The sequence below is a fragment of the Cydia fagiglandana genome, chromosome 25 (genome assembly GCF_963556715.1).
Source record: "Cydia fagiglandana chromosome 25, ilCydFagi1.1, whole genome shotgun sequence".
NCBI classification, from domain to species: Eukaryota; Metazoa; Arthropoda; class Insecta; order Lepidoptera; family Tortricidae; genus Cydia; species Cydia fagiglandana.
In genome coordinates this window covers 11,400,881-11,428,202 of record NC_085956.1, presented here as the reverse complement: position 1 = coordinate 11,428,202, position 27,322 = coordinate 11,400,881, and the positions used below count along the sequence as shown (strand labels likewise).

Genomic DNA, 27,322 nt, shown 5'->3' with positions numbered 1-27,322 from the left:
CTAGTTGTTGTCGCTCCTCGCGGCGTGCTTGAAGAGCGCGTCGAGCGCGGCGAGCTGCGCCTTGCCGAGCCGCGCGCCCTTCATGTCCAGGACCTGCCATTACAATACATACATTTAATAATTTAGCCTATACAGGGTGTTACTGACCATCGGGCTTTAAATCCAGGGCTCGATTCTACTCGCTAAACTGAGCTACTTTTATTATGGCACCAACCCCGAAATCCCGGAGTTTTTTACTTTTTCATACATTTTGGCTGATCAGATGTCGACGTTTTCTTTGGAAAAGCCAAAATTTTTTCCCGGATTTTAGGGTTGGTCCCATAGTAAAAGTAGCTCAGTTTAACGAGTAAAATCAAGTCCTGGAATTAAAGCCCCATGGTCAGACACATACTGTATATACGTCCCACTGCTGGGCATAGGCCTCCTCTCAAGCACGAGAGGGTTTCGGCTATAGTCCCCACGCTAGCCCAATGCGGATTGGGGACCTCACATACAGCTTTGAATTTCTTCGCGGATGTATGCAGGTTTCCTCACGATGTTTTCCTTCACCGTAAGTGGTAAATATCAAATGATATTTCGTACATAAGTTCCGAAAAACTCATTGGTACGAGCCAGGATTTGAACCCGCGACCTCCGGATTGAAAAGGCCGCGTAACCAACATATGCCAATCGCTTGTTCCGTAGCGATCGTAACGCAACTGTCACTGTCGCACTAATATGGAAGAGTGACAGAGAGACACAATTAAAGCATTTCGCTAAGCGATAGCGATTGTCACCTTGGTTAGGCTGGCAGGTCCTGAGCCCTTGGTCACAGAATAAATAATAGTACTTGGTACAAATGACTCACTCTCTAACAAAACGCGTCTGTTACGATCAGCACAGATATGGCCGCTAGGTGGCGACAGCGCCACGCGCGGCTTATGGCAAACCCTAAAATTGGGGCCAAACGGATGTAGTTTTAACTACCTGTAGCGAAGCGACGAAATCGCGGAGTGAGCCACGCCTGCCCTTGGTGAGGACCTGTTGTACTCAGCCACTTTCATCTGTCTGTTTGTGTTCTCGGCCTCTCGGGCCCGTACCTTGTGGAAGTCCTGCAGCGTGGCGTCGGGCAGCAGCTGCACGAACTGCGCCACGAAGGCCTCCCCCCCTCCCGCGCCGCCCGCCCCCTCCAGCGGCGCCATCACCAGCTTCAGGATCATCTCCGCCTTCGTCATCAGCTTGATCACCACCTTGGTGTACGTGGCCGGCGCGGGACGCTTCACTTCAGACCCTGGAGGAAACGATTTATTTCAGCACCGTGTGTATGTTTTTCTTTGCTAGCCTTAAGGTGTCCCACTGCTGGGCAAAGGCCTCTCCCCTTGTCCTACGCGACTCCCGACATAGCGCCTGCTCTGGCCAGTTACTGAGAAAAGTGTCTAGGTCGTCCCGCCATTTCCGTCGGTGCCTGCCGCGTCCGCGCTCACCTTCTGGCATCCACTAGCCCAGGGCTCTCCAAACCCCGGCCCGCGAAGCGTTCCAATACGGCCCACCGACAGCGCCTCCCCCCCCACCCTTGGGCACCGACAGACCCGACATTGGCCCGCGCGAAAATTCTAAGGCGCAATATGGCCCTCAGGAAAAAAAATTTGGAGACCCCTGAACTAGCCCATCTGTTCTGTGGATGCATGCGGCAGACGTGACGGGCCTAGTCCCATTTGAGCCTATAAATAGAGGACCGCCTTCTCCATACAATTGTAGTCCCCATTTCCCTCCCTGTACATTGATGTTATGAGAAATATTTTTACACAATTTATTACTGTTACTACACGTGCGGTATATACACGGTGTGTCTGACCATGGGGCTTTAAATCCAGGGCTTGATTTTACTCGCTAAACTGAATTATTTTTACTATGGGACCAACCCTAAAATCGGGGATTTTTTTGGCTTTTCCATAGAAAACGTCGATCAGCCAAAATGTATGAAAAAGTAAAAAAATAGTTTCGGGGTTTCGGGGTTGGTGCAATAGTAAAAGTAGGTCAGTTTAGCGAGTAGAATCGAGCCCTAGATTTAAAGCCCCATGGTCAGACACACGCTGTATGCGTGTGTATAAAAGTTATAGTCGTCCGATTTGTAGCTGGCCCCGAACGGCTAATCGTTTCTCTATTGTTAAGTAAAACGGCACGTGCTACTACCTGCATCGGTCACTTTAACTAGTTATTGAATTACAACCCTATGGAAATTACGATAAGATTCAAAATGAACACATAGAAAAATAATTTGCCAAGAAATGGGTGGTCCCTCTACGGTTACTGAGTGCCGGCGAGTCGAACGCTACAGAACCAGTTAAAAAAATTGCAATGTACAATAATTACATATTAATGTTTTCGATTCAGGCCACAAGATGGCAGAGCCTATATTTATTGACGTTGGTTATATGGTTACCTATGGAGGGCAGGCCCAGCAAGGCGGTCTTGAGCATGTGGGTGTCCAGAAGCAGCTGCTCGGCGCCCGCCGTCGAGATCGGCTTGCACTTGTATATGTTCTGGATGAACTTCGGAATAAACGAGTTCGCGAATCTACACATACATAAAACATATTACAAAGTAGATAGGGTAATTCGCCAGTAAGAGAATATATAGTGATATATACTAAAATGAATTCTATTTATAAGTGAATATTATTCATTTTTAGTTTAGGACGGCCAGTTACTGAAAGTTGCCAGTTACTGGCGAAATACCCTAGTATGGAAGGTAAAGGTAAGGAAAAAAATCTCCATGTATCAAAAAGTGTCCGTAATAAAACCTTAAATAGGTGGCGCTACAATACCTAGAATATTTGATATAGCCTAAGCAAATTAGAAAAATCTGCGGAAATAATTCGTGTAGTTTTGAAAATTGGTACAGGTATACCTTGTGGTGTCCAGATAAACATACTAAAAGTCCTCGAGGGTAGGGGGTGTGCTGGGGGTGTAGAGGGGGGTTGAAGGTACTTTTTTTCATATTTTTGCTCATATCTCGAATATCTGTACGAATAGCATTATAATTACTTAAGACAAAAGTTTTAACATAAAATTTACTACAAATTTGGTTGTTTATTTTTACTCTGCGATCAATACTTTAGGGGCTACAGGCTGTTAAAGTTAAATAAGTAATAAAAAATTGACGGTTTAAGAAAACGTCGTTTTTTTGTAATTGTTCATCACAAATAAAAAAATTAGCTTAGAGTAAGCAAGCTAAGGAACCTGCTGATAAAATATAAAAAAATAGGCCATATGCATGTCGGGCCATGCTCAGTGTAGGGTTCCGTAGTTACCCGTCTGTCAAAATAGACTATTTGCCATAACTCAAAAACAGCTGTACCGATTAGGTTCGCGATATTTTTCCTTGAAAGTATTTATGTAGTTATGTATTCACAATTTTTTTCATATTTTTTGGACCCATGGTTCAAAAGTTAGGGGAACTAAGGGGTAAATCACAACTTTTTTTCTTTCAGATCGATTATTTCCGAGAATATTAAGTTGATCAAAAAATGGTTGGTGAAGACCCTTATTCGTTTTAAAAGACCTATCCAACGACACCCCACACTATAGGGTGGAAGCGAAAAAAAATTTCATCCCCACTTTAATGTAGGGCAACCACCATAAAAAAACTTTTTTCTAGTTTTCATGTTTAAATTTGACACGAATATATAAATCAGTTACGCTGACAAAGTTGTAAAATATAAATTAGAAAAAATATTTTTTTAGGGTGGCTGCCGTACATTAAAAAGGGGATGAAATGTTTTTTCGCTTCCACCCTATAGTGTTGGGTGTCGTTGGATAGGTCTTTTAAAACGAATACCGGTCTTCGAGAACCATTTTTTGATCTGCTTAATATTTTCGGAAATAATCGATCTGAAAGAAAAAAAGTTGTGTTTTCCACTTTAGTTCCCCTAACATTCGAACCATGGGTCCAAAAAATATGAAAAAAATCGTGAAAGTAAAGCTTAGTAAAGACTTTCAGAGAAAAATATAGCGAACCTAATCGATTAAGCAGTTTTTGAGTTTTTGCAAATAGTCTATTTTGACGCACGGGTAACTACGGAACCCTACACTGAGTATGACCCGACATGCTCTTGGCCAGTTTTTTTATATTTTATCAGCAGGTCATTTAGCTTGCTTATTCTCAATTAAATTTTTTATTTATTATGAACAATTATGAAAATACGACGTTTTTTTAAACCGTCTATTTTTTATCACTTATTTAACTTTAACAGCCTGTAGCTCCTAAAGTATTGATCGCAGAGTAAAAATAAACATAACCAAATTTGTAGTAAATTTTATGTTAAAACTTTTGTCCGAAGTAATTATAATGCAATTCGTACACATTTTCGAGATATGAGCAAAAATATGAAAAAAGGCACCTTCAACCCCCCTCTACACCCCCAGCACACCCCCTACCCTCGAGGACTTTTAGTATGTTTATCTAGACACCACAAGGTATGCCTGTACCAATTTTCAAAAATACACGAATTATTTCCGCAGCTTGCCCAAATTCGGCTTAATTTGACGTGGCTAATAGAAAAAAATTGAAATCATTGACAGCGCACTTCACTCCGTCAATAACGCCTACGTCCTTAGCTACTCTAGCGCTACTATGGAGAGATTTGGAACTATTATTTACAGCTGACAGCTCGACACTTTTACAACTGTTCTGCCATAAGAGATTTCGCTTCTTTTATTCTAGTAGTTTTATTCTGGTAGTGTCTCTATGACATATTGTGATCTCTATTACTTTATGACATATTGATTTTCGTCACTTAGGCATTTGTCACATATCGCAATCGGAACTGAGTGGGCCCTGTTTCACCACGGTGACAAAAGGGTATTTATTATACTGTATTTAAAATAAATTATTTTACACCATGCATGAAATAAAGCACCAGATAATTATTAGAAAAACACAGATAGGAGTTATTTTTAAACACAAGTTCTATTTAATAAATCGGATAGAAATATAAAAAGTAGGTGAGTTGACCGTGACGTCACGATGTAATGTTTCATATAAATTCCATATTAGCAAATCGTTTTGACAGTTTTAAAAAAGTAACTGATTTGACTAGTAGGAAAATACCGTATTGTCACCTGACCGCCTGACCGGTACCGTAAGTTACTTATCTACCCAGAAATTGACAAGGGGCTGTCCATAAATTACTTCATCGATTACTGACGATTTTTGACCCGCCCTAAAATCATCCAAAAATCATGCTTCGAATGACCCCGTTTCCTCCTACGTCATGCTACCATCATATTATCCGATGTCCAGACTAGGGAATGCTCCCGGTGCTGAGTTTGTATGGCGAGAACCGGGAATTCCCGGTTCCGGTACTGTATTTGTATAGAAAACCAGTACCGGGAGCACACACAGTCCAGACCCCCCCCCCCCCTAATTTGAAATGACGTAATTTATGAATAGCCCCCAAGAAGATGTCAGTGTCAGGTGTGAATATGTCAGCGTGGTGGTCCACAGGTCCAGGTCCCTGTAATCGGTATAATATGTACATACCTGATACAGAACTGCGTGCATTCGACGACTTCACTAACCCGGGAACTAATCCGCCGTACCATGGCTGCCAGGGAAGGTCAACAGCAAGTCGCAATCTTGTGCTGCGACCTTTCGAAGGCCTTTGATGTTGCAGACCACGCTGTGATAACGGCAAAGCTGCAGCATTACGGCATTCACGGCTCAACGCTGTCTCTATTCACTAGCCTACTCAGAAATAGATCTCAAATTGTAGTAGGTGACGGCGGAAAGATAAGATCGGATCCTTTGGAAGCGACGATGGGTGTTGCGCAGGGATCATCTGTATCAAATATCCTCTTTTCCCTACTTCTCAACGACCTACCCGAGTCAATTAAGGCCGCCGAAACTCTAATGTACGCCGATGACGTTGCCGCGATCGTTACAGCGCCTACCACAGACGGTTTAGAGCAAGGACTGAACATCGCGGCAGCACAGTTGTCTCGGTGGTTCGCATGGAACGGGCTAGCCTTAAATCTAAAAAAGACGCACTTCTTGCACTTCAATTTGTCGGGTCGCAGTACGAGGCCGCTGAGAGTCCAGATTGATGGAAAAATGCTTGAGCAAACCACCGCCACCACCTTCTTAGGATTCCAAATCGATCAAGGCCTAAAGTGGGATCTGCACGTTGACAGGTTGTGCGGCAAATTAGGAAGTGCATGCTTCGCTTTGGGTCGTGTTGCGAAGATAGTGGCTCCAGAGGTTGCACGAACCTGTTATTTCGCTACTGTACACTCACTGATACAGTATGGTGCAGAGCTATGGGGTCTCTGTGCGCAATGGGAAAGAGTATTTCGCCTGCAGAAACGTGCCGTCAGGACCATCGCGCGAGTGCCTGCTGACACCCCTGCCAAAGAGCTTTTTAAAAAACTCGGCATTCTTACACTGCCTGCAATAGTAATCATGCAGGTAGCGATATACGTGAGAGGTAACTTAGACACTTATAAAACGAAAGAGATGGGGTCGAATTACAATACGCGGAATGCTAGGAAACTTGTAGGAATTAGTAGGAAATTAAAGAAATCAAATAAATTAACTCATGTAATGGGGCCTACCGTCTATAATAAACTGCCACAAAACGTTATTGATGCACCAAGTTTATGCAACTTTAAGCACCGTTTAAAGAACTGGCTCATCGATCACCCGTTCTACACCTACGGGGAGTTCGTGATGCATACAGGGTCAGTGCCTATCTGAACCGTATTGTAGATGTAACAAACTTTTATTTATTAAATGTATAATATTAATTATACCTCATTTGACATTAAATATTTCTGTTGACTAAGTTCTAATTGTATTTTTTTAATCTTAAAATCGTATCACATTTACTATTATTTTTATTTAATTTTCGACTTTTGTTTTTATACTTACATTTTGATCTCAATATTATTTAGACTTGTAAATCGGCTTTGTTTTAATATTAATTGTAATTTTAATACAGATCTTAATTTTAAATTTTCAATATTTATTCTAGATCTCAATTTTAATGTATACTATTTCTAATTTTAATTCGACATGTGAATAAGTTTTATTTTAATTCTCATTACAATTGTATATATAATTTTAAGTTCATTTTTAATTTTCGATCTCAATTTTAACTGTATTAATTTTAATTTTATTTGACATGTAAATTGGCTTTATGAATAAATGAGTATGAGTATGAGGAGGCCAGGTTGTCCCTGAGCGTGGGCACGGTGTTCTTGAAGTGCATGATGACCTGCGTCACGTACGTGCTCTGGTCGCCCACCGTCAGCACGTGCAGCCTGCCATATGTACATACCTGATACAGAACTGCGTGAAGTACTTCCTGGAGGAGGCCAGGTTGTCCCTGAGCGTGGGCACGGTGTTCTTGAAGTGCATGATGACCTGCGTCACGTACGTGCTCTGGTCGCCCACCGTCTGCACGTGCAGCCTGCCATATGTACATACCTGATACAGAACTGCGTGAAGTACTTCCTGGAGGAGGCCAGGTTGTCCCTGAGCGTGGGCACGGTGTTCTTGAAGTGCATGATGACCTGCGTCACGTACGTGCTCTGGTCGCCCACCGTCTGCACGTGCAGCCTGCCATATGTACATACCTGATACAGAACTGCGTGAAGTACTTCCTGGAGGAGGCCAGGTTGTCCCTGAGCGTGGGCACGGTGTTCTTGAAGTGCATGATGACCTGCGTCACGTACGTGCTCTGGTCGCCCACCGTCTGCACGTGCAGCCTGCCATATGTACATACCTGATACAGAACTGCGTGAAGTACTTCCTGGAGGAGGCCAGGTTGTCCCTGAGCGTGGGCACGGTGTTCTTGAAGTGCATGATGACCTGCGTCACGTACGTGCTCTGGTCGCCCACCGTCTGCACGTGCAGCCTGCCATATGTACATACCTGATACAGAACTGCGTGAAGTACTTCCTGGAGGAGGCCAGGTTGTCCCTGAGCGTGGGCACGGTGTTCTTGAAGTGCATGATGACCTGCGTCACGTACGTGCTCTGGTCGCCCACCGTCTGCACGTGCAGCCTGCCATATGTACATACCTGATACAGAACTGCGTGAAGTACTTCCTGGAGGAGGCCAGGTTGTCCCTGAGCGTGGGCACGGTGTTCTTGAAGTGCATGATGACCTGCGTCACGTACGTGCTCTGGTCGCCCACCGTCTGCACGTGCAGCCTGCCATATGTACATACCTGATACAGAACTGCGTGAAGTACTTCCTGGAGGAGGCCAGGTTGTCCCTGAGCGTGGGCACGGTGTTCTTGAAGTGCATGATGACCTGCGTCACGTACGTGCTCTGGTCGCCCACCGTCTGCACGTGCAGCCACGGCGCGCGCACCATCGCCTGACAAATAATACGAGTATGGTTGAAAATTGAAAATTACAATTGTATTCTTTTATTTTGGAGATGGCGGGACGACTTGGACGCCTTGATCAGTAACTGGCCGAATAAAGCACTACAACGGGAGTTGCGGAAATCAAGGGGAGAAGCATTTTGCCCAGCAGTGGGACACTATTACGGGTTAGTTAAAAAAAAACATTTTTTCACAACTATTGCAAAAAAACTATTGTAAAAGCTTATGATTTGAGAGTCTGATATTTGTGAACAACCGTCAAAGTGCTATAGGATCGATGTGACCCTACATAAGGTCGGAGTGATCCTTTGCTGAGTCGAAGTATGGATACAAGGTCATGTACCGGTTCCATCTGTACCTGTAGCGTGGCTGTAATGGCTCCTCTACACGATGGGCCAACGCCGGCCACTCCAAGGGACGCAGCCATGCGGTAGAATCAGATAGCAATATCACTTGCTCACTCTAACGCATAAATGTGTCCCTTGGAGTGGCCGGCGTTGGCCCATCGTGTAGAGGAGCCATAAAGTGTCATTCTATAGAACTTGCTAACTATGTAAACCAACCGCCATATTGAAACTGTCACTGAATAATGATTTCTGTATGGGGGTTTGTTTACATAGTTAGCAAGTTCCATCGAATGACACTTTATGACCCTGTGTGAGGTCGAAGCAGGTAACCGGCAGGTCGGGTCCACACTGTTCACAGGCAGCTCCCAGCTCGCCAACCACTGCAGCGATGCAGTCGCCGATCAGTACATTGCAGAGCTCCTACTCCGGCGTCGGACGTATACGGTTAAAGTAACATAGTATCGGGTCGATATGATGCCGTACGGGGTCGATGTGACCCAGTACCGGGTCTAACTGGCCCAGTACCGGGTCGAACTGGCCCTGTACCGGGTCGAGTCGGTTACCTGCAGCGCGGGTTCACAGGCGGCTTCCAGCTCGGCCACCAGCGCCGCGATGCAGTCCCCGATGAGCGCGTGGAACAACTCCTGCTCCGGCGTCAGGTCGATGCGCTCGGCGAGGCGCGGCACCACCTGACACACAACAAGTCACACTTACAACAACACTGGCTATACGAGCCCCGATGCAAATGATTTCGTCTAGTTCCGCGCAACAATTTTGTTTATTTTAACAAATTTTACACATGAACATATAATGACCCAGTAATGGGAACCTTATTATTATTATTATTATTAATTACAAAAACGTTGTCCAAATCATATTGTCCTCTCTTACAGCACTGCTGTATGCATGGGCTCGAAACAAAATTTTCAGTACATTGGCAGAGCCCTATTGCTTTCCCTGGTAATAGCCCTTTTCACATATGTTGTAATCCTGCCCGTCAAAAAAAAAAAAATCATTATTTTTTTTCTTTCAGTACAAACGGTATTTCTTGTATTTGGATTTGGTTGTTGCAGAGTATTACCATATAAAATTAAATTACATTAGTATAAGCAAAACTTCCGTGAGACACAGACATATTAAATATATTAAGAACGGGTCACTCACGTATTTTAAGTCGAAAAACGCTCGACATGTTTCACTCCGTACCGAGGAGTGTCATCAGGAGCTTGCGTTTACGGTGACGGACCGGCGCAGACACTCCTGATCACACTCCTCGCCGAGGAGGACGGTGTTTGAACAAACGCGAGAACCTCAAAAAATGGGGTCACCTGACGAAAACATATGCATCGAGGCTCGTACAATATAATTTTAGTTTTAGGGTCATAGCGTCACACTAGCATCTTTTGACTGTTGGTATCTCTGCGCTATGGAAAATGGCGGTATTAGTAAGTGTGGGTACCTTCTCCTTGAGCTTCTGCTGCAGGTGCACGGTGGTCTCGAGGCAGTACTCCGCCGTGGTGATCACGGACGTCACGCGAGATATCTCCGCCGCACTGTCCCGCTGGACAGCTGACAGTGTTGGTGTCAACTGTGAGTGTAGGTACCTTCTCCTTGAGCTTCTGCTGCAGGTGCACGGTGGTCTCGAGGCAGTACTCCGCCGTGGTGATCACGGACGTCACGCGAGATATCTCCGCCGCACTGTCCCGCTGGACAGCTGACAGTGTTGGTGTCAACTGTGAGTGTAGGTACCTTCTCCTTGAGCTTCTGCTGCAGGTGCACGGTGGTCTCGAGGCAGTACTCCGCCGTGGTGATCACGGACGTCACGCGAGATATCTCCGCCGCACTGTCCCGCTGGACAGCTGACAGTGTTGGTGTCAAATGTGAGTGTAGGTACCTTCTCCTTGAGCTTCTGCTGCAGGTGCACGGTGGTCTCGAGGCAGTACTCCGCCGTGGTGATCACGGACGTCACGCGAGATATCTCCGCCGCACTGTACCGCTGCGTGCTACAACCATCACACAAAATAGGTATATCTTGTCAGTGTCAATCATTATGCCACTATTTTCATGCCACTTTAACCAGTGTTACACTAGCAGTACAGTTTTGAAGAGTAGTTAAACGTCAGCATGAAGCTAAATCAACTCAATAATCATCTACATCTACAGAGATAAACTATTAGTTACTTGTTTAACAAGGGAGAAGTCGTTAATTAACTCTTTAAAGAACAAACAAGAGAATAGCAAGCAAGCAGAGAGAGGGTTTTTGAAAGGATGGACTAAATTAGTTGCTGAATTAAAACACAAAGGTTATAAAGATTACATTATATGTATACTGTGGAAAGGATGGTAAGTGGAGTATTAATCTTTTGGACGCCAATGACCGATATATCCGCACCGTAGGTTCAACGCCAAAGACTGATTAATCGGTCACAAGCCACAGAGCAACATAGACCTACGTGCATATGCATAAAGTTCAATTTCAGTTTTGACAGTTCGGTGACGTGATGCAGTGCAGCTTTTGTGTTTGACTAGGGAATGCAAATCGGTTATAATCGTAACCGAAATATTCGGTTATAACCGATTATTTTGTCAAAATTTCATAACCGAATTTTGGAAACTCGAATAACCTGTTACGGTTGTCATTAATAACAAAATATACTAAATTTACTTCCCTTATTTATGAAATATTTTTATTGAATATTGTATCACGTCCAAGATGGATAGAGCGCTGGTGGCCTGATAGAGCGCTGGTGGCCTAGCGGTGAAAGCGTGCGACTTGCAATCTGGAGGTCGCGGGTTCAAACCCCGGCTCGTACCAATGAGTTTTTCGGAACTTATGTACGAAATATCATTTGATATTTACCAGTCGCTTTTCGGTGAAGGAAAACATCGTGAGGAAACCGGACTAATCCCAATAAGGCCTAGTTCCCCCTTTGGGTTGGAAGGTCAGATGGCAGTCGCTTTCGTAAAAACTAGTGCCTACGTCAAATCATGGGATTAGTTGTCAAGCGGACCCCAGGCTCTCATAAGCCGTGGCGAAATGCCGGGATAACGCGAGGAAGAAGATTGTATCACGTCCAAGGTCATATTTTACTTTTACTGTATTTGGTGCGTTTTATTAAAAAACGAAGACTTTTACTCACATTCCCTAATACTGGAGGTACTAAAATAAAACATTTTGGAGTTTTTTAATTACTTCATTGTAAATTGATAATTTTTCGTCGAAAATATCCGTAACCGATTATAACCGATATTCGGGCGTAACCGTAACCGACACCGTTTATGAAGTTTGGCCGGTTACTGCATCCCCTATGTTTGCCGCGGCGTGGAAAAGGTTAGAGTACTCACTGGGCCGGCTGGTTGGTGGCCAGCGTGTGCAGGTTGGCGACGAGCGTGAGCGCGGGCGCGGCGGCCGCGGCGCGCGGCAGCGCAGCGCGCAGCACGGCGCCGGCGTACGAGCGCAGGTACTTCTGGAACACGCCCGCCAGCTCTGCGGGCACGACCAGAGACACTCTCAACCACAGACAAAACATCCTCTAGACCAGGGGTCTCCAAACCCCGGCCCGCGGGCCCAATCCGGCCCGCGATGCGTTCCAATCCGGCCCGCCGACACCCAAAGCGAGTGCCCACTGTCCGGGTTCAGCATTCGTTGAGAGTGGAACTGTTCCTAACAGCGGCAACCAGACACCCTCCCCCGGCGCAAAAACTGACGGTGGCCCGCGCGAAAGTTTCTAAGGGGCAATATGGCCCTCAGGTAAACTGACTGAGCATAGTCGCGCTACCCCCTCTGCCACGCGTATGGTAATTTTACTCTATGTTCGAGTCGAAAATGTCTTTGTGTGACGTCCGTGTCTTTGAACGGACCAATCACGGCACGGGACTTCGCTCACCTCGTCCCGCGCACCCCCGCATTTTTGGCATCATCGGTTGCGTGAAATAATTGCTCTAAACTCGATCTAGAGGATTCCTAATCTATGCTCTCAACTGTCCATCGGCAGGCGTGGCTCACTCCGCGATTTCGTCGCTTTGCTACAGGTAGCCACTATGAAACTTTTCATACTTAAAAATTATGCGAACTCTTTAACGATACGAACAGTTTGGTGCAACCGGCCCTATGTCTAGAGAGGAGAGGCAGATGCGTACCCAGCATGGGTTCCCCGGTGGTGAGGTGCGCGCACTGCACGAGGCACTTCTTGTAGAACAGGAACAGGTCGGCGCACGACGACAGCACGGCGCCCGCCTCCCCCCCCGCCGCCGCCGCCACCGTCGCCCCCGCCGCCGGGGCCTTCGCGTCCTAAGGAAACTCGGATTTTATACAATCGTGATATAATAGAGAGCTTTGTTGAGAGTGTTCAGGCAACGAAGCTTGCTGAGTTGCCTAAGTAAGGTACGAGAGTGCAATACTTTTTTCTACGAGTCAACAAAAATAATACTTTACACTAGTAGAATCAAGGTGAACAAACCAAAAGCATACAGCTAAGATACGCGAGTAGCCGCGATACCTTCATACTCGCACGCTCCCCGGCCGCGGCCCGGCGGGTTGGTCAACGACACCTTCTCGTAACTCATGGGGCCCTGGTACTTAGCCCTTGCTAAATTAAATTTTTAAACAGTTTTATTCTCGATTTTAGCCACCGTAGCCTATGGAGACTAACAAGTAACGCTAAGCGGTTTTCGTAGTCCATGGATGTTCCTGTATTAAGGGTGTCATATGCGCGTTTCTGACTTATGAAGCAATTGTTCCTACAATACAACCTAAAATAAATAATTAACTTGAGCTATGGTTTTGTTTCGTCCTCTTGACCGCGGCGAGCTGTGATTGGTCAATTTCATTATAGTTGACTAAACTGTATAGAGATAAATATTATAGTTGAGTTGGCAGCTCATATATTAAAAGTACCCAAATGCAGTTTGGTATAAGAAATCTTAATTCACGAATTACAGATGACGAGTAGAAAAAAAACTAATTATAATAATTCAGCAGCAAATAAAGTGACTTCAGTAGCTTAATCAAACAAACGAAAGCGTCGGAGCCGCAGGGTGTATGAACCTGTCCATGAGCGAGGCCAGGTTGGAGTCAGTCAGTCAAACAGGTAGGGCTCGAAGCAGACGCCGATGATGCCGACCCACGGCCCGCGGGCCCGAGGCGGAGCCCCGGGACTGTGGCACTGACCTGTATGAACCTGTCCATGAGCGAGGCCAGGTTGGCGTCGAGGCTGCTGATGTAGATGGACAGGTAGGGCTCGAAGCAGGCGCCGATGATGCCGACCCACGGCCCGCGGGCCCGCGGCGGAGTCCCGGGACTGTGGCACTGACCTGTATGAACCTGTCCATGAGCGAGGCCAGGTTGGCGTCGAGGCTGCTGATGTAGATGGACAGGTAGGGCTCGAAGCAGGCGCCGATGATGCCGACCCACGGCCCGCGGGCCCGCGGCGGAGCCCCGGGACTGTGGCACTGACCTGTATGAACCTGTCCATGAGCGAGGCCAGGTTGGCGTCGAGGCTGCTGATGTAGATGGACAGGTAGGGCTCGAAGCAGGCGCCGATGGTGCCGACCCACGGCCCGCGGGCCCGCGGCGGAGCCCCGGGACTGTGGCACTGACCTGTATGAACCTGTCCATGAGCGAGGCCAGGTTGGCGTCGAGGCTGCTGATGTAGATGGACAGGTAGGGCTCGAAGCAGGCGCCGATGATGCCGACCCACGGCCCGCGGGCCCGCGGCGGAGCCCCGGGACTGTGGCACTGAGCTGTATGAACCTGTCCATGAGCGAGGCCAGGTTGGCGTCGAGGCTGCTGATGTAGATGGACAGGTAGGGCTCGAAGCAGGCGCCGATGATGCCGACCCACGGCCCACGGGCCCGCGGCGGAGCCCCGGGACTGTGGCACTGACCTGTATGAACCTGTCCATGAGCGAGGCCAGGTTGGCGTCGAGGCTGCTGATGTAGATGGACAGGTAGGGCTCGAAGCAGGCGCCGATGATGCCGACCCACGGCCCGCGGGCCCGCGGCGGAGCCCCGGGACTGTGGCACTGACCTGTATGAACCTGTCCATGAGCGAGGCCAGGTTGGCGTCGAGGCTGCTGATGTAGATGGACAGGTAGGGCTCGAAGCAGGCGCCGATGATGCCGACCCACGGCCCGCGGGCCCGCGGCGGAGCCCCGGGACTGTGGCACTGAGCTGTATGAACCTGTCCATGAGCGAGGCCAGGTTGGCGTCGAGGCTGCTGATGTAGATGGACAGGTAGGGCTCGAAGCAGGCGCCGATGATGCCGACCCACGGCCCGCGGGCCCGCGGCGGAGCCCCGGGACTGTGGCACTGAGCTGTATGAACCTGTCCATGAGCGAGGCCAGGTTGGCGTCGAGGCTGCTGATGTAGATGGACAGGTAGGGCTCGAAGCAGGCGCCGATGATGCCGACCCACGGCCCACGGGCCCGCGGCGGAGCCCCGGGACTGTGGCACTGACCTGTATGAACCTGTCCATGAGCGAGGCCAGGTTGGCGTCGAGGCTGCTGATGTAGATGGACAGGTAGGGCTCGAAGCAGGCGCCGATGATGCCGACCCACGGCCCGCGGGCCCGCGGCGGAGCCCCGGGACTGTGGCACTGACCTGTATGAACCTGTCCATGAGCGAGGCCAGGTTGGCGTCGAGGCTGCTGATGTAGATGGACAGGTAGGGCTCGAAGCAGGCGCCGATGATGCCGACCCACGGCCCGCGGGCCCGCGGCGGAGCCCCGGGACTGTGGCACTGAGCTGTATGAACCTGTCCATGAGCGAGGCCAGGTTGGCGTCGAGGCTGCTGATGTAGATGGACAGGTAGGGCTCGAAGCAGGCGCCGATGATGCCGACCCACGGCCCACGGGCCCGCGGCGGAGCCCCGGGACTGTGGCACTGACCTGTATGAACCTGTCCATGAGCGAGGCCAGGTTGGCGTCGAGGCTGCTGATGTAGATGGACAGGTAGGGCTCGAAGCAGGCGCCGATGATGCCGACCCACGGCCCGCGGGCCCGCGGCGGAGCCCCGGGACTGTGGCACTGACCTGTATGAACCTGTCCATGAGCGAGGCCAGGTTGGCGTCGAGGCTGCTGATGTAGATGGACAGGTAGGGCTCGAAGCAGGCGCCGATGATGCCGACCCACGGCCCGCGGGCCCGCGGCGGAGCCCCGGGACTGTGGCACTGACCTGTATGAACCTGTCCATGAGCGAGGCCAGGTTGGCGTCGAGGCTGCTGATGTAGATGGACAGGTAGGGCTCGAAGCAGGCGCCGATGATGCCGACCCACGGCCCGCGGGCCCGCGGCGGAGCCCCGGGACTGTGGCACTGACCTGTATGAACCTGTCCATGAGCGAGGCCAGGTTGGCGTCGAGGCTGCTGATGTAGATGGACAGGTAGGGCTCGAAGCAGGCGCCGATGATGCCGACCCACGGCCCGCGGGCCCGCGGCGGAGCCCCGGGACTGTGGCACTGACCTGTATGAACCTGTCCATGAGCGAGGCCAGGTTGGCGTCGAGGCTGCTGATGTAGATGGACAGGTAGGGCTCGAAGCAGGCGCCGATGATGCCGACCCAGGGCCCAGCGGGCCGCGCGGCGCCGCCCATACTCCCGGGCTATAACAAGTTAATGTTACTGGATGGAGTCAAATACCCCCTTAAAATACATGTTTTTTTTTTACTTTTGCTTCTAAAAAAGTAACGGCTTACCAAATACACCTAAGTTCATTATTTCATTATAAATATACTTTATAGTTTCCGAGTAAAATAGCTGATAGACAGAAGAACGGCCATGACGAAAACATAAGGGTTTCGACTTTTCCATTTTAGCTATGGAACCCTACAAAGTAAAGTAGGTATATATGTCGGCGGCCGATCGTAAGATCAGGCATATCGTGAAATTCCTAGGCATATCGTGAAGCGTGAAAATCTTTGACTCGTTCCCCTAGTCGACGGGGCTCCTATTTCTGGGCAGTTTGCCCTTCAGGCATCTGAAGCAACCTAACGAACCTATTTTACCTATATATTTTAATGTGACTATCCTCAAAACAATACACAGGAACATTACGATCTGCCTGATCTTACGATCGGCCGCCGACATATGTCCCGAGCCATTGTAAACCTTGGTAAGGTTAATAATAGTTTCACCGCGCGCGTCTCCCCTGTGGCGCACGGTGTACGAGTAAGTCACCTTGATACATGTTTCACACAAACAAAATTGAGGGCAAAATATAATAATATAATAGTACCCACATTACAGTGGCGGCGCGTCAAACATAGCCATCGGCAAGCCGGGGCTAATTTGGCTTACATATTTCTTTTACAACTCTGCTGAAACGTCCAAAAACAGGCAAGCCGGTGGGAATCGGCTTTTATGGACGCGCCGCCACTGCTACATTATAATACATGTGCACAAAAGTAAGAAATTCGCAATGAGTGGCGATAAATTGAAACACGACCGAAGGGAGTTTCGGAGAACCTTTTTCAGTACATATGGCCCTTTAACCTTTTGACCGTCAAAGACGTCCACTGACGCGCGCGGCTTCAGCCCAGCATCACCCTTCGAGCATGCCAGCAAGGTTCGCGGTGACGCGCCGCGCACGATACGCGCGCCGGTCAGAAGGTTACATTTTCGACATCGGCACTAGTGCGATAAAGTAGCACCTTATGTACCTACTGTAAAGGATCGTAGCAAGTGGAAATCCGTGGCTCTGTTTACCCCTCCGGGAAATAGGCGTGATAATATGTATGTATGTATGTATGTAAAAGAGCTCACGTCTTTGGCGTCGGCGTCGAACACGGCCTGCGGGTCCACGGAGAGCTCCGCGCTGTCGGGCAACGTCGCCCCTGCACACACACACACACACACGTTATTCATATACCTACACTTCCACACATGTCAGGTACAGTCAGCAACAGAAGTTGCTGAGCGGGCCAGGTGTTCAAAATGATCTTGACGCGACTTTATTGTTAAGAGAATAACAGTGTCAAGATAATTTTGAACACCTCGTCCGCCTAGCAACTTCTGATGCTGACTATACATGTGAAAGGAAGACTTTTTAGGGGCCTTAGGTAATAACTACAGATGCACCGGATATCCGGTTAATATCCGGTATCCGGCTTATCCGGCCATTGTTTTACTATCCGGCCGAATACCGGATAGTGACCTACTATCCGGCCGGATACCGGATAGTAACATTGCTTGATTTCGGAGTAAACAAATTGGATTTAAGAAACAGACACGGTCATAATAATTGTACTTGTTTATTATTTTAAAACAATTTAATAATTCCACTGACTTGCACGCGCACTCATTTCGAACCTACAAATGAGTCCGCGCGAACGTTCACTAGGAAACAGGTCAAACCTGCAGCGGCACCTGAGAAACCGAAATGTAGGTATAGTTCCGCTGGCCGAATATCCGGCGGCCGGATACCGGATATTCGGCCTGACCATCAGCCGAATATCCGGTATCCGGCCCAACAACTATCCGTTGCATCTCTAGTAATAACTCACCATCGTCCTGGAACCTCTTGTGCAGTAACAGCTCGAAGGCGTACGTCTTCTGTATGGCGTAGAGCAGCAGCTTCACGTCCAGCTCGCTCCGCCGCGCCGCCAGCAACGCCGACAGCTGGGTCCTCGTCACCTACACGTATTAACTGTATTATTGAATGAATTAATGAAAACATTTATTTTCAGGTAACTAGTGGCCCATAGATAATACCTTAAAACTAGCATACATATTATTACAAAATATATCTTAAAACTAAAAACACAATTATGGCAATTATTATTAGTAGACCCGAGTATAGTGAGACTCTTATTTAATTCTAAAACAAAACAATTAAAAAACAACCCTTTTTTATTTAGTTTAAAATTGGAATGCGTGTGAGCCACGGAGATATCTCTCAAAAGTGGTATACTTACCTCACAAAAGTGTTACAATCACAAAAATAATACATACCTCCGAAAAGGGTTACTTCATAACACAACAATGCATTCACAAATATTTCACCTCACATATATACCGAAACATAGTAAGCCTTTCACTAAACCGCCACCACCTCCGACCTCGGAATAACCACGCGTAGCGACGCGCGATGTGTGTGAGCCATAGAGTTTCCTCTCAAAAATGATACGTTAACATTCTCATCAGACTGTTACCTCACAAACGTGTTACCTCACAGAAGTGTTACCTCACAAACGTGTTACCTCACAGAAGTGTTACCTCACAAAAGTGCGTCGTGATCCGCTCGCTAAGCCTCCAGGCCCTCGGGAACACGTTCCCGGCGCCGTCCTCGAAGGCCAGCAGGTGGCGCTTGAGCCACGCGTAGCGGCGCTCGATGTGCGTCAGCCAAGCGCACTCCTGCTCCGCCGAGAACAGGTGCTCGTACTCCTATAACGATACAAACCTTATTAACTTACACACACACACGCACGCACGCACACAGACAGAAAGCGCTGGTGGCCTAGCGGTAAGAGCGTGCGACTTTCAATCCGGAGGTCGCGGGTTCAAACCCCGGCTCGTACCAATGAGTTTTTCGGAACTTATGTACGAAATATCATTTGATATTTGCCAGTCGCTTTTCGGTGAAGGAAAACATCGTGAGGAAACCGGACTAATCCCAATAAGGCCTAGTTTACCCTCTGGGTTGGAAGGTCAGATGGCAGTCGCTTTCGTAAAAACTAGTGCCTACGTCAAATCATGGGATTAGTTGTCAAGCGGACCCCAGACTTTTATGAGCCGTGGCAAAATGCCGGGATAACGCGAGGAAGAAGAAGACATACACACACACACACACACACACACACACACACAGACAGACGAAAATCTGCTGTTCAATACACAGAGTTGAAAAATAGGCAGAATAAGGCTTGGCGCCCCCTATCGGCATGGCACGGCAAAGGAAAGGATCCTTCGACATATTACCGAGGCGTCCTTAGGCATGCCGAGGTGTGCTTGGAAATGTCAAGGCATCCCTAGGCGTTATCATGCATAACTCGAGGTGTCTTACATGCCAGACATGCTAACTGTACACTTTCTTACCTTGGGGCTGTCCATAAATTACGTCATCGATTTTTGACGATTTTTCACCCCCCCCCCCCACCCACAATCATCCAAAAATCATGCTTCAAATAACCCCATTTCCTCCTACTTCATGCTACCGTCATCCGATGTCCAGACCGCCCCCTAATTTGAAATGACGTAATTTATGAATAGCCCCCTTGTATACCTGTGTCTGTGTGTGGTTCTAGCTCTATTTTCTACATAGCGAGATCTATGTACCTATCTGCGGCTGTTAACCAATGAAACTGACCTGCAACTGCATAGTGGTGAACCACGTGAGCAGCTCGCGCTTGACTTTAGGCTCTAGTGCGTCCACCACGCCGCACGCTTCACTCAGAGTTTTAGCGGACACTGTGCTCGCTTTGCCAGCTGAAACAATGTCAAATACATTTGTTATCGAATTACAGTGATTTATACCCACAGACAAAACATCCTCCAGACTGAGCATAATCGCCACAAATATACGGTAGTTTTACTCCATTTGCGATCAAGGTCAGGAAATGAATGCTCAAAAAACGTTGTAGAGGGAAATGCTAGGAACACAATTTTTGACTCCGTAACTTTGTTTAGACTAGTTAGGAGGTGAACATATCAAAAGTCCCCGGCTGTAGCCCCGGTGCTGCGGGGTAGAGGGGGGTAAGAAGGTCGAATTTTTCGGTTTTTCATTGATATCTTGGAAACTTTGCATCTTAGCGACATGACTACTAAGACAAACCGAAAGCTCATAAAATTAGTTACAAGTTTTATCCGTCAAGTTTTTCGATATCTTGAATAGTTTTTGAGATAGACGCTCTTGAAAGTTTATTTAGGGATTTTAATGTTATCTTGATATCTACATCAGTGATGATGTTAGGCCATGTTTGGCATCATTTTCGTATAAATCGGGGGTGCTGAATTCATTTATGGTATCACATTGACACTATTCCGAAGTAAAAACAAAATTTAAAAAAAAAAATATTTTTTAAAATCCCTTTTCACGCTTAAACCGCTGAACCAATTTCGTTGAAATTTGGTACAGAAATAGTTTCAGTCTCGACACAGGACATAGGATAGTTTTTATGACCAAAAGCATCTTTTGAGGATGTGAAAAGTGGGGTGGAAGTTTGTATGGGGAGTCAGTAACCGCTGAACCGGTTTAGGTGAAATTTAGGATGGTATACATCTGTGATTTAGATGAAAATGATACCTAACATGACTTCAAACCTTACCTTAAGCAGTATGAACCTCAGGAATTCAGTTTCGTCGATGAAGTTGAATTCCCCCCATACTCCATTTCACAACTTTAAAGGATGATTATTGAGATAAAAAGTATCTTATGTCCTGTCTTGGGACTCGAAATATCTGTATACCAAATTACAATTAAATCGGTTGAGCGGTTTAAGCGTGAAGAGGAATTAAAAAAAAAAGTTATTTGTATAAAGTTTATATGTTTTTTCTTAGGAATGGTGTCAATGTGATACCAAAAATGAATTCAGCATCCCCGATTTATACGAAAATGATACCAAACACGGCCTAGCAGCTTCACTAATGGAGATATCAAGATAAAATTTAAAGCCCTAAATAAACTTTCAAGAGCGGATATCTCAAAAACTATTCAAGATATCAAAAAACTTGACTGAATAAAACTTGTAACAATTTTTATCAGCTTTTGGTTTGTCTCAGTAGTCATGTCGCTAAGACGCATAGTTTCCAAGATATTAGTGAAAAACCGAAAAATGAGACCTTCTTTCCCCCCTCTCCCCCCCAGCACCGAGGCTACGGCCGGGGACTTTTGATATGTTCACCTCCTAACTAGTCCAAACAAAGTTACGGAGTCAAAAATTGTGTTCCTAGCATTTCCCTCTATAACTTCTTATTTCTTGGCCTACTTTGTGTGACGTCCGTGTCTTTAAACGGACCAATCACGGCACGGGACTCGCTCACCTCGTCCCCCGCACTGTATTTTTGGCAGCATCGGCTTCATGAAATAACTGCTCTAAGCTCCGTCTAGAGGATGTCTTGTCTGTGTTTATACCAAATGGTCTGAATTTTAATCATTCTGTGAATATGAAGGATATGGTGGAAATATGCACTGTCAACAAGTAAGTCTCGATAGCTCAGTTTGTAGAGTGACCGCGAACGTACGCCTACCACCACTTTTGACAATTCGCTCATGTCTACGTAACTTACTTTCTATGCATCTCGCTCGTACAGGCATATTAGTGCAAGTGAGATGTACTACAGGAAGTAAAGTACGTAGATGTGAGCGTTATGTCAACGTCACAACTGGTGGTAGCCGTACCACAGAATAAATAATAGTACTAGGTACAGAAGACTCACTCTCTAACAATACGCGTCTATTACGATCAGCACAGATATGGCCGCTATGTGGCGACAGCGCCACGCGCGGCTTATGGCAAACCCCAAAAATTGGGGTGGAACAGATGTACGGATGTGATTGGGGTGGATGTGGTGGATGTGGTTGAGCAGTAGTAAAAAAAAAAAGATGGCCGTTTCTTTTTTTCTAGACATGAGCAGATAGCAAATGACTCAACCTATCTGCCGTTTTAATTTGGCAAACGATGTACCAAACACCCTGTATAGAAAGGGCGCTGTCACCTGTGAAGGCCTCCTTGAAGTCGGCCAGGATCTGCGCGGCGAGCGCGTGCCGCAGCGCGGTGACGTCGTCGCGCAGCGCGCTCAGCGAGCGGATGTCGCGGTAGCGCTCGAAGTGCTCCAGCACCTGACAGAAACAATTTTTGAAGTGAAAACTTCTTTAGCGGCGCTGTGCATTTTTTGTAATGGGGAAAAAATGTTAAACTCGCGACAAGTCACGTGACCGTAACATTCGTAAGACGGAAACGTGACCTGATCGAAAAACTGTTACAATGTTATTGAGTTTTCACTTCTGCCGGCACTCCCGGAGTGCAACCCGTTGTTTTTTTTTAAACAGAAACTATTAACATATTAGTTCACTGTTTGTTTCAAATCTATAGAGCTGTGTTTATATCCCGATCGAACCATAAAATGTATAGTAGTTGATGAGGTCTGGCACGACTTTATTACAATCATAACTTTTAATAGTCCTTACCATGCGACCTAGATGTAGCTCACAACTGTCGCAAGTAAGCATAAATACCGCTGAAACTTTACCAGTAACCCACTTTGTAACGTACCTTTCCTATTTTATTTGATTTAACCTTTTGGACGCCAATGACCGATATATCCGCACCGCAGGTCCAACGCCAAAGACGGATTAATCGGTCACAGACCACAGAGCAATATAAACCTACATATGCATAAAGTTTAATTTCAGTTTTGACACTTCGGTGATGTGGCGTCCGAGTGACAGCTTATGTGTTTGACACAGCGTCGAAAAGGTAATTTACCTGCATGACAGCTTGCAACGGGGGCAACAGCGCACTGTACTGCCTCTGCGAGGCCATGGCGCGGAGCGAGGCGGCCGCGCCGCACAGCATGTGGTAGTGGTTGAGCGCGGTGATGGCGGCCGTGAGGTTGCTCTTGGCGCGGTCCAGCTGCTTGATCTCCGCGGTGATCTCGCGGACCATGCTCTCGCTGCGACCTGCCTTCTTGTTGATGTCTGTCACCTGACTCAATAACAAACCACATATTGAATGAATTTTTTCACAACCAATAATTGCATCTCAAATCAGGAGTCCCCAAACTGTGAGGCGCGCGCCCTGTGGCGCCGTAAATTGTAAAGAGGGGCGCAATCCTCCTCATGTCACCTATCCTATATTTATATTTGAAATAGCCTAGTTAGGTTAGGGTGCCGAGATAAAATTTTCAACTTGCAAGTGTGTCATAGACTGAAAAAGATTGGGAACCTGTCTTAAGTTTTATAATGAAGGAGTGTACCTGTAAAGCTAAGTCAGCAATACATTGCTGAGCCTGCAACAGCGCATCGTGGCCGTCCTGCCGCTGCTGCGCCTGGTCTCTCACTAGGCGCCGGATGTCGGCCTCCACACCCGCCAGCCGCATTTCACAGCGCGCCGCTGCGCTGTCTACTCCTGCCAGAGACTGCTCCGTTGGAAACACTCGGTTGATGTAGGACACGGCGTCAAACTGGACACAAATGGAAGTGATATTGCTCATTCATTTAATCAAGTTTAAACTATTTACTCAAGGTCGGTAAAGCCAGGAATTAATCCTTTTAGCGTAGATACACCTTATAAAACCAAGTCACCCGCCGCGTCTGTCTGTTTGTTCGCAATAAACTCAAAAACTACTGAACGGATTTTCATGCGGTTTTCAGCTACCAATAGAGTGATTCTGGCGGAAGATTTAGGCGTATAATTTGTTAACCCTCGCGAAGCCGGAGCGGGTCGCTAGTAAATTGATAAATTTCATTAACATTCAATGTACAAACAAGTAGAGATGCCACGAATATTCGGCAACTATTCGGTATTCGGCCTATTCCGCCATTTTGCCGAATATTCGGTATTCGGCCGAATGTTGCTTACTATTCGGCCGAATACCGAATATCTGTTGCACCTACCTAAAAAGAAAAATTACACAAAAAATTACCAAAAACTAGCTATATTTAATATGTATTCTTGGAAAGTAGTTAAATACAAAGACACGTTTTTGAGCATTTGTTGATTGCAAAATATTTAATTTTTATCATGGGTCTGATTTGATTGACTCTAACTACATTCATTAATTCTGTTCAATCAACATAAAAATATATCTTAGCAAACGTTGTACTTTGTTGGCGAATAATTTTCATAATAATTGTGACTCAAAATGTTCGCATGTCATGCCGAATATTCGGTCGCCGAATATTCGGTATTCGGCCGAGAGAGGGCCCGAATATTCGGTATTCGGCCAAATTCACTATTCGGGGCATCTCTACAAACAAGGGTTAATGAAAACATAACAATAATGTATTGGCTAAATATTGTAAAAAACCTAAACTAAGACTTAAATGAATCAAGAAAATGTATTAATTTAAAGTTTAATTTTGATCTCAATTTTAACTGTGTAAGGTGTACTCGGGTAATACCGAATGTCGGATAATTCCGAAATTCAGATGAAAGTCACCCTTAATACCATCATAATAAAAGTCTCTTTTCGGAATTATCCGACAGTTTTCGACATTCGGAATTACCCGAGTAAACCTTAATTCTAATTTTATTTTGACATGTAAATTTGTTATGGTACTTACTACTCATAATATGTTTATTTAATATAAACAAAATAAAAACAATTATAAACTAAAATTAAAACTACATAAAGCTACAATTAAAATAACTACTAAACTAAAATAACCTATAAATAAAAAACTGGCTCCAGTTCAGTGCCTTGGGGCAGGGTGCCAAGAAGGCTGGCGGCATTGCCGCGCTGGACGGCAATACCAATGCGTTGCGCAAGGTAGGAGCCAGCCCTCTTGTCACCCGTCGCCTCCACGAGGCGCTTCGCCAGCTCGGCGAATATGCCGTGGGCGCCAGAGCCCCACGGCCCTAGGGTTTCCACCCCAAACGGCTCAAACATGCAGCCAGAATCAATGGCTGCATATTTGCGCCGCTTGAGGTGTTCAGCCGCGTTGGCGGCCGCACCGGCTCTGTTAGATGTTCCTGGAAGATGGGACTGCGCAAGGGTGTCCACGCATGTGGCATCCCAAACCAAAGGCCGTCCCATCTTCCAGGGAACGAGGGTCATGCCGTCCGGTCTTTTCCCGTCATCGCGGGCCAAACCAGACGGTTCCAGAACCGCCGGCACCCCAGCCGTGACAAGAGCTCGGCGGAGGATGTCGTTTAGGCTCGCGTGTCGTGAAAGACGGCCGACACTTCTCGCACAAGATAGACCGTGGACACCAAAACGCGTCACGTTTGCACCGCACTGGCACAGATGAGGAGCCACACAGGCCACCCCCAAGCGCAAACACAAAGAAATCCTGAAGGTGTTCGTAGAGAGAAGTGTGCCCAGGTTCTTTGATGGCAGGGCCTGCAACCATGAGCCTGATTCCCTTTTCGTCGCAGCAAGGAGACGAGCGCGCTCTGTGGTGCTGGTTGACGTTTCGTACAGATTATCCCGTACCAGCAGACAGAGCGGCTCGTCCCATTGGTGTTGCGAATGGCGAGTGATGGGCAAGTCCGCGTTAGGGCAGGCCGTTTTCCAGTTGTCGATAGCCTCCGTCAGGAAAGGGACGTCCAAATTTATAAGGGGGTCAGTTTTTAGGATTTTTCGGAACAGTTTTTCAATGTTATGCGCTGATGAAAGAAAAGCAGGAAGAGCGACAGCAGAAGTTTGTCGTATCCCAATACCACCGTGCCTGATGGGCAGGGAGGCTTGGGACCACTGAGAGTTGTCAAAGGTAATGTTAAAAATGGACGATACTGTAAGTTTTATTTCTTGGTCTAATATTTCCAAAAGGTTGGGATATTTCCAAAAATGACTACAACGCAGGACATAAGTAAATTTGGGGACAAACAAACAAAATTTAATTATGGTGTAGGCCATGTGAGGGTTAATTGTGAGCAAACGGTCCGAATAGTTTTTAAAATTTTGAAGCTGATTATTAATGTAATTCGGGAAGGCTTCGTCCAGGATCGGTGAACCTAGGAGGTAAAGTGAACATGTAAATTGGCTTTATGAATAAATGAGTATGATTATGAGTATTGGCTAAAAGATATAGGCCTTCTCTTTTTTAAATTTCTCAACAAATGAGAAAGCACTGTCTTTAAATTCAATGTCTACAAACAAGAATACTCTTTTTAAAGAGTATATTTGTTTTCTGTAAATAATATGCTACTACTACTAAAGTTAGGACATCATATTATAGTATTAACGACTGGCTCTCAGGTAATAATTTTAATGCTTACTGCTACGGTAAATAAGCATCAGAACATGTAATAAATAGAAATCTGGTTTGTTTACCTCTTCGCTGTCGAACTGCTCGGTGCCGCCCATGAGCTCCTCGATGCGGCTCGACACGGACTCGGGGAAGCTGACCTGCACCTCCGGCCCCACATCCTTGTCCTCCAGACCGTTGGACTCCATGTTTCACCCTATTTCTGCTGAAATCATTCGTCTCCAACCCAACTCCTCAAATCTCAAATATTAGGATTAACTGTCACTGTCAAATAAGTGTTAACGTCACTTTTCTTGTGCGTTTTAATGTGCCAAATGCAACCAACCTCCTTTCAATAATTTCGACTTCATGGTGAAGCATAGCCCAGGGTGATTCAACGTGACTCCAACCTTGTATTTGTGTGATAGTTTGTGGCGGTGAATGGTACTAGAAGAAGGCTTAAATTTTATTTTAATGTATTCCTCAAAATGATTACATCTTAATAACAAAACGCAAATATGACAGTTTTGAAGCGTTTTTAAAAGTGCCTAACTTCACTCCGACGAAAGTCGTGTCCAAGGCAAGGGCCCAACCTTTTCTGTTCTCTTTCACGACGCAGCAACAAGTATCATTTCTCTCTCCTCGCTCTTTTAAAATGCCGTTTGTCAAAAAAGGACAACCATACTGTTGACAAGGTGGACTTCAAATCAAGTGTTGCCTTTCTTGATGCGCCCAGGCTGTGTATGTGTGCGTAAAAGCGT

The 27,322-nt window shown here is 46.8% G+C and overlaps 2 protein-coding genes across 2 annotated transcripts in view; one reads left to right on the top strand and one right to left on the bottom strand.

The window, feature by feature from the left end:
- Positions 1-26,841, bottom strand: LOC134676869 (vacuolar protein sorting-associated protein 53 homolog). Its single transcript, XM_063535252.1, has 19 exons — positions 26,648-26,841; positions 23,627-23,833; positions 23,137-23,355; positions 22,367-22,490; positions 20,019-20,137; positions 18,929-19,096; positions 18,217-18,346; positions 17,477-17,547; positions 16,180-16,317; positions 15,894-16,082; positions 13,892-15,796; positions 12,862-13,012; positions 12,067-12,208; positions 10,616-10,724; positions 9,285-9,410; positions 8,213-8,364; positions 2,423-2,556; positions 1,080-1,270; positions 1-93 (listed from the first exon to the last, which is right to left on the bottom strand). The coding sequence occupies exons 1-19, from the start codon at positions 26,768-26,770 to the stop codon at positions 1-3; spliced, it is 4,491 nt and encodes a 1,496-aa protein (XP_063391322.1). The 5' UTR covers positions 26,771-26,841.
- Positions 11,295-27,322, top strand: part of LOC134677185 (small ribosomal subunit protein eS21) — a 96,953-nt gene continuing 80,925 nt past the window's right edge. The window contains exon 1 of the mRNA XM_063535629.1: positions 11,295-11,306. The gene's annotated coding sequence lies outside the window, so the exon portion shown is untranslated. The remainder of the gene's footprint in view (positions 11,307-27,322) is intronic.

Coding starts and splice junctions, on each gene's coding strand:
- LOC134676869 (XM_063535252.1), bottom strand. CDS start 26,770: ATGGAGTCCAACGGTCTGGAGGACAAGGATGTGGGGCCGGAGGTGCAG. Junction 23,834..26,647: donor AGCAGTTCGACAGCGAAGAG/GTAAACAAACCA, acceptor ATTTGTGTCCAG/TTTGACGCCGTGTCCTACAT. Junction 8,365..9,284: donor CCTGTGAACCCGCGCTGCAG/GTAACCGACTCG, acceptor ATTATTTGTCAG/GCGATGGTGCGCGCGCCGTG.